Source organism: Prunus avium, chromosome 1, assembly GCF_965620075.1.
Source record: "Prunus avium chromosome 1, drPruAviu1.hap1.1, whole genome shotgun sequence".
NCBI classification, from domain to species: domain Eukaryota; kingdom Viridiplantae; phylum Streptophyta; class Magnoliopsida; order Rosales; family Rosaceae; genus Prunus; species Prunus avium.
Window position 1 is genome coordinate 45,069,463 of NC_142284.1, and position 7,517 is coordinate 45,076,979.

At 36.3% G+C, this 7,517-nt stretch overlaps 1 protein-coding gene across 3 annotated transcripts; it reads left to right on the forward strand.

Annotated features, from left to right (window-relative positions):
* Window positions 1-1,699: 1,699 nt before the first annotated feature.
* Window positions 1,700-5,457, forward strand: LOC110762762 (uncharacterized). Of its 3 annotated transcripts, none has more exons than XM_021965449.2 (2): window positions 1,700-2,194; window positions 4,347-5,457. In XM_021965449.2, exon 2 carries the CDS (start codon window positions 4,453-4,455, stop codon window positions 5,233-5,235), a length of 783 nt encoding a protein of 260 aa, XP_021821141.1. In that variant the 5' UTR covers window positions 1,700-2,194; window positions 4,347-4,452; the 3' UTR covers window positions 5,236-5,457. The 3 variants fall into 3 exon arrangements, with proteins under 3 accessions (XP_021821141.1, XP_021821140.1, XP_088103422.1); XM_021965448.2 differs by having other exon boundaries at window positions 1,701-2,190; XM_088247296.1 differs by lacking the exon at window positions 1,700-2,194 and adding an exon at window positions 2,238-2,450.
* Window positions 5,458-7,517: the final 2,060 nt, after the last annotated feature.

The following is a 7,517-nucleotide window of genomic DNA, read 5'->3' on the forward strand; positions in this document are numbered from 1 at the left end:
GAGCATTGACATATAATGTTATACAAATGAAATGAACGAAACTTTGGTTGTAGGCTGATTCATATACAGAAGTCAGAAAAAAAAACAAATAAGAATAAGAGAAGATAGTAGAATAAGAGTGTGGTTTGGAGCTCGACGCAAATCAACATTCCATCGTCAACCAGTTTCTTTGTTTTTATTTATGCATCCAAAGTTAAAGTAACATCAATCAATCAAACAAAGCGAAAAAGCAAATATCGGGAAGATACCATTCACACATGTAAAGAAAATAAATAAAACATACTCAGGATCTGATTAGAGCAACAATTATGTATCTCGTGCTTATTAGGGCTCTACACCCAAGGATTAACTAGGATGATTAAGGGAGCATTTTTGCTAACCACTTTAATCATAGGTGTACCTTCATTACAATTTTCAATGATTGACACGTGTCCATAAATATAACCATAGTTAACTTTTGCTTTATATTTATGGAACTATGGTTATGTCTATGGACACGTGTCAAGCATTGAGGATGATGGTGAGAGTACACATATGGTTAAAGTGGTGAGCAAAAATGCAACCGGATGATTAAGGGGAGGGGGTGGGGGGACCAATTCTCATTTCACCAAGTCCGTGACAAGTGTCACCACCACGTGCTAGTGGTCGGCCATTTCTTTATTTATTTTCTAATATATGTGTATTATTTTCGATTTCCTTGGATTAATTTTGGGAGTTTGTGAAGTGTGGGCAGCAAGTCTTGTACTCGAGTGGTAGCATGAATGAAGCTGTCGGGTCTCAGTGGGCCGACGATCCATTTGTAAGACAAAGAGACTAGTAAAGTCTTGACCCAAAAAAAAAAAAAGAGACAGAGTAAAGTTTCCTTTGACGTCTGTCGTTTTTCTTTGCCTTTTTATTTTTTCTAAAAACTCATTTCTTTGGGTAATCGTTCCAACTTCAACCCCATTATGCAATTATAATTTATTTATAATATCTAATCTATCTTATGAAATTAATTTAAGGCTGAGTCAACTCAACCTACACGGGTTTTAAATTACCATCCAATCCAATCTGATTCACATGCCAAAACTTCCAATATCGGATGATGCGCACATAATCATGATTTTGACCTAAAACGAATGTCGTTGTTAAATTACAAGGGAGGGAAAAGCATCGTACCCCACGTTTGCGATACAAATACAATTCGGTCATTTCAAAGTTGAAGATGAGATCTTTGCAAATATTTGTGGACCCACCTTTAAGGTAAGCACAGGCCTCCCCCAACCTTGTGTTTGGTGCTCACAATCACAAAGGAAGGTGTTCTGTTTTCTTTCTCCCTATTTGCTTTGCTTGTCAGCTTGCATGGTGTTGGACTTGAGTTGAGTATATGTGTGTCCAATATGTTGGAGCCATAAATAAAAGAAATCTGCAAGTGGGATAAAATAAATAAAAGTAAGAAATATCATAAAAGCAAAGCAAATGAATTATGAAATTAATGGATAAAAGGTATGTGTGAGGTGTTATGTGCTGCATGTAAATTGTAAGGGATGTAAGTGAGCAAGTGGGAGACGATGATGAGATGGAAGTTATGGGTAGTCAGTCCATCTCATCTGACTGACAAAAGATAGTCTGTATGTATGTGTGTGTTATGTAAATAATGGAAAGAATCTGACTCTTCTTTTAAAAGTGAAAGAAGAATGAGCAGTGAGTGAGTGAGTGAATGAGCATACAGACACCACACTTTGCAAGTTTCTTTTTATGTGGGACTTTGGACTTTGTTTTCTCTGTTTGCCTCTCTCTCTCTCTCTCTCATCTCTCATTGATTTGATTCATTTCATACTAATAGGTAGCTCTTGGTTAGTGGGAGAGCCCAAAATTCAACAAAAATAGTGGTTAAGTGTGTTATCTGATTTTTTCCTTTTCTCTGTCTGATATCTTTCTGACTTTACACCATCATCCCCATCCCTCCTACCACTTCTTTCCCATAATTGTACACCTTTCTCTATCTCTGTCTTCCTTCCCCCATCTTATCCTCATTTATTTCTCCCTTAATTCCTTTTACCCACTCTTTTTCTGGTAAAAAAAACTTACAAAGAAACCCAGATAGGATAGTAGGCCTGTCTCTTTAGTCCTTGCGGTGGTGGTACTGGCACTTTCCTTAAGTGGCATGAGGCATATCCCTAAACCATAGCCCTGCAACTTCAAGACTATGTATGTATGAACTCTCTCTACCTCTATAGATTTGATTTTGATTGCAGCTTTTCTGCTCATTTCATATGCTTTTCTTTGCTCTCGCTCTAGTCCTAGGCTTTTCTGCTTATAGTTCATTTTCCTTTTGTTTATTTTTGGTTTTTGGGTCTAAAATCACTACAATTCAACCTACTACTACTACTACTGTCTTGTTTAGGAGGGGTCTTGGTTGTGAATGGTTGAATTTATTTTGAGCTCTGTCAGTGACTTGTACAGGACTGGTGAGCTTTGGTTGATTTTATGCTTCGGAGTATTTCATATGATGTATTCTATTTTTGTTTTTCCGTGCTTTTTGAATATATGCAGTCCGGACTTTCTGGGCTTCTTTATTGTGTGATCTTCTTTTGGACTATTCTTTCTCCCCCAAATAAACCAAAGATTATGCTTTTTCTGAAGTTGAACCATTTGCTTTGGATGCTTGTTTGGTTGTGCTGAGTTGTAGCACCTAATTCATATGATTATTACAGTAAACTAGTAGATGTTAACTTGTAGTAGATTAACAAAAGTAAAAGGTGAAAAGCAAGGTCCATTTTGATCATCTCTGGATGGAAGCAATTTTTTTGGTTGCTTATAACAAAATTTAAAGGAGATCATTCAAAAAGAATGCTGACATGCTGAAGAATCATGGATCTTTACTGAAAATTTATAAAGTATTGATGTCTTCTATGGGCTTTTGATGTTAACAGCATTTGGTATTAGGTATTAGGTAGAAGCTAATTCATGGAAGTAGCTGAGGAAACCTTTCCACTAATCGATTTGGTATTTTGCTGTTTAATAATTTAGGAGTACTGGTATTCAAAAGTACCCCAAGTTTGTAATATATATATCCACATGGATGAAGACAATTTGGGTACCACTACATATCACAAAAATTGAATAAGAATACCACTTTTCATAGTATAGTCCAATGAAAGTACTTATCACTCACAATCATTTGGAACAAGGGATTGCATGCTAATCCCTTATTCCGAACAATCCTGTTAATTTGTTCATGCATTAGCTACTGTCTCTAGAAGCATATATGTATGAGGATGACAATATCATGGTAATACGATTTCCTAATTTGATGGAAATCTGTCTTTTCCATGTTCTCCAATTTTAATCTTAATCTCCTGTCTCAAACATTGGGTAAACCATGGTTGTAGTTTCCCGAGTTCTGTCTTTCCATTTAAATGCCACTTAGAGACAACTAATAACAGAGTGTTAACTGATTTCTCATGATGATTCCCCACCTTTTAGAGATGCATCCTTTTTGAGATAAAGAGACACAAAGGCACCCCAGAGCACAATTTTTCTTTGTAGAACTCTTATGTGACAAACAAATATGTTCTCAGGACACCTTTCCCTTATTGAAGTTATGACTTTCACCTGTGAGATATAAAGCTCCTTTCCTGAGTTTCTTTTGTTTTTTCTTTTTTGATCAGTAAGTTCCTTACAGAGATTTTGAGATTGTACTATTCCCACTTACTAATTGTTTAAGGAAAAGCATTTACTCAATATGATATCAGAGGAAATAGTGGTGTTTGAATCCCAAGGACTTCCAAGCTCCAGTCAATTTCAGAATCTCGCACATTAGATTCACACATGAGAGAAATGTTTGATAGTTTTAAATAGGAATCTCACTATTCAGACAGAGAATCTCCACTAAACTAGAAAAAAGCACGAGTTACAATATATTACTTTTAGAGTGTTCATACGTGCAGGCCTTGTAAGCTCCGTATTCCATAGAATGTTATGCATTGTGTTTGACATAATTGTTTTATGAGTTTCTGTTATGTAGTTTGCTGATGGAACATGGCTGGTCATGTTTCTTTATATGGAATCGCTAGCTAGGAATTGTATAGCAACTACTAGGCAAAAGTGCATGATTCATGTTCAACAGAAAGACAGTGATAAGTTGATTGGTGTTTATTAGATGAGATGAAATATTTTCTTTTTTGGTCAAGATACTGTATAATCAAATGAAAGTTGGCGGGATTTCTGTCCATGTGTTTTCACATGCATCCCATTTACCACCATCAATCCCTCTTTGCAAATTCTCCTGCTATGAAATAGAAGAGAAGAAAGAATCCTACTATGTCATGAAAAATGACTCATTCTGGCATTCGTGATTGCAGGCGAAGAGCTAGCTGAGGACGACACTGTCAGCAGTTCCTTCATTTCTTCGTCTGATTTCTGATATATAGAAGAAACAAGTTCGCGACTTCACTGTCCTGCTGAAACATGGTCACACCAAACTTGAACTTGGAATATGAAAATGATTCGGAAGTCACAAGCCAAGAAAATTCCAACATCCCTCTGCAAGAAGAATCCCCTGATCTCTCGAAGGATAGCACCACCACTTCTTCCTGCCTCACAAATCAGACAAACCTCCAACAACAAGATCCGGGGCCTATTTCCCTCGACTTGACACTCCAGTTTAGCTCCCGTGACATTGAATTGAAGGGCACAGGGGAGACTAGCAGTACTGAAGGAGCTGCACCCCCTACTTCAGAAGCAACAATGCCAAGGGTGTTCTCATGCAACTACTGCAAGCGTAAGTTCTATAGCTCACAGGCACTTGGTGGCCATCAGAATGCTCACAAGAGAGAGAGGACAATGGCCAAGCGTGCTATGCGTATGGGAATGTTTCCCAACAGGTACACTAGCTTGGCATCTCTTCCCCTGCATGGTTCTGCTGCTTCTGCATTTCGATCTCTCGGTATTGAAGCTCATGCTGCAGTGCACCAAAACATAATGATACCATCCGATCAGAGGCTCCCTGTCCCTGACACGAGAGGTGTGGCAAGGTTTCAGCAAGGCTATTTTGGAGTGCCAATGTTTATGGAAGAGGATGATGTGGGTATGTTTTGGCCTGGGAGTTTCCGTCAGGTGGGTGAGGGAGTTGGAGGTCATCATTTGAATATGCAGGTTTCTCAAAATCCGACAATGAATTCAGGAGGATCCACCATGCCACCAAATACGAATACAAGTTCATCTTCACCTGATCTTACTTTAAAGCTCTGAGATTTTTGTTTTCTGTTTAGATATATTTCCTGTTTGACATGCTGCCATGAATAGTATTATTAACTTTGTACAGTGAGATATGCATTTTTAACGGCTGCAGATTTCTAAATTTTTTATGGCTATATTTGTTTCTTTTGTAAGGATGTTGTTCTTGGTGTTAATTACTACTGATGTATAACAAGTTTTGGAGGTGAAGATGATTGATAAGCCTTGTGATGATCATGATGCCTGCAGTTGTGGTTTATGATTAATGGGATGGCAATAATTGGTTTAAGCTTGAATTTCATAATTTTCTGTTCTTTTCTTGTTTGATTGGTAAAGCCTATACTAGAATTAAACGGTCACACAAATGACTTATGGTTCAAGTTGTTAAGTGCATTGACCCACACATTTAAATTCTTATTTTCAAATCATCCCCCAATATCTTCAAGACATGTATAAAAAAATAAACAATAAACAGTCAACTATTTTCAAATGATTGATTAAAAGCAGGAATGTTTGGATCTAGAAGGGGGTTCATGAACCTAATAATGATATTAGCAAAAATGATTAATGAATGAATTAAATAATTAAAGTAACGAGGACGCCGCGACACCGTAACGAAATGTAAGGCGTTTCTCATGGTCCTCCTACTTGCGTTGGTTTAGCTGACCACTTACCATTTCATATGGACTTAACTTGAATGTTGAATTTTAGAAAGTAGATGCTTTGAGTCTTTCTTGAGTTCGCTTAACTTGAAAAGCATCCTTTCAAATTTTATAACGTGATTAAAAGATTATTAGTCTGAAGTTTGAATGGCACGTGTATTTAGAGGAGGATGCTTATACTTTTTTATTTTTTGGGTAATAGAAAGTTTAGAGGGGGGAGGCCACCCCATTCCATGGCCAAGACATACCAATGCCTCTTTGAGGATTTACAAAGGGGGTCATAGTTTTTTTTTTTTGTTTTTACATATTACCCAATAAGAGAGATTGTCGGTATGAGATTGTCAGTAGCGGGACTCAAACATAGATCTGGATAACGAAGAGAACGATCCTTACCAACTTAACCAACCCTCGTTGGCAGGATGCTTATTCTTAAACAAATGCTCAATGTATAAATTCATAAGCGCTCAGCGCAAGTCTAGCAAGCCCCGAAGGCAAGAACAGCACGAGGATTAAATTTTTTATGAAAGAATTATAAAAAAATTCAGAATACTTTTTTATACATACCTAGCAATTTTATTATTATTAATCTCATACATATAAATAAAATTAATCCAATGTGAATAGTAATTGCCCTTTGGTAAAAAATATCGATGATATCGGAAATATCGATAGTCCAAAAACATGGAAATTTCAATGGAAATATAGGGATATTATCGATATCGATAAAAATTGAATAAAAACCAAGAAATTGTAAGAAAAACTTGGAAGTTTTTATTGAAACTTTGGAAAATGTTTATTTAGTCAATTATCTATTAGTTATCACACAAAAATTGGAAGGAAATGCATTGCAAGATGGGTTTAACTGGTTTAAGTTGATTATTGTAGAAAATATGTAGTAATTAATGAAAGGAGATTAAATGCACTATAATCATTTATATATAATGATTTACTACAATATTTTACACTTTATGCATTGCATGGTAAGATACACGAGTGACTTAGTACCACATAGAGTTTCCCTTTGCGTATTAGCAATATGGTGATCAAGGTGTTGGAGGAGTGAAATGGCAGGGGTTCGAATCCCCTTTGCATGTGTGCTTCGTGTTTTTTTCTTTCCTTTTTTCCATTACATCGTTATTTTCCATATTATAGCGATATCTTAACAAAATATTGCTGAAGTGTGAGCGAAATTATAAACATCCATATTTTTCGATATTATCGATATTTATACGATATATGTATGGATACATTTCGAAATATCTGTAACCTGAAAAAATGATAATATTCACAATATCATCAATATTTTATGACAATGGTCATGTGAACAGTAAAAACCCATGCCTTCCCTTATTTTTTGCCATAAAAAATGGGTGGAAGTACTCAAATATGTTGAAATTGTCCTTTTTTTTATGTTTTGTCATATTGTTTCCTTCTTTTAATGCGTGAATGAATCAATGTCAAAGGGTATTTTGGGACAAAACATAAAACGTGATGAATAGAATAAAACATTAAAAAGGACAAGAGCACGGGCATTGTCAAATGGGAAATGACAAAGGACTTTCCTTGCACGTTGTCGAAGGGATGGGAAGCCACAGCCGCATGCGGCCAAACACCGCGTTGACTTTCTGTGCTCTC

Coding starts and splice junctions, on each gene's coding strand:
- LOC110762762 (XM_021965449.2), top strand. CDS start 4,453: ATGGTCACACCAAACTTGAACTTGGAATATGAAAATGATTCGGAAGTC.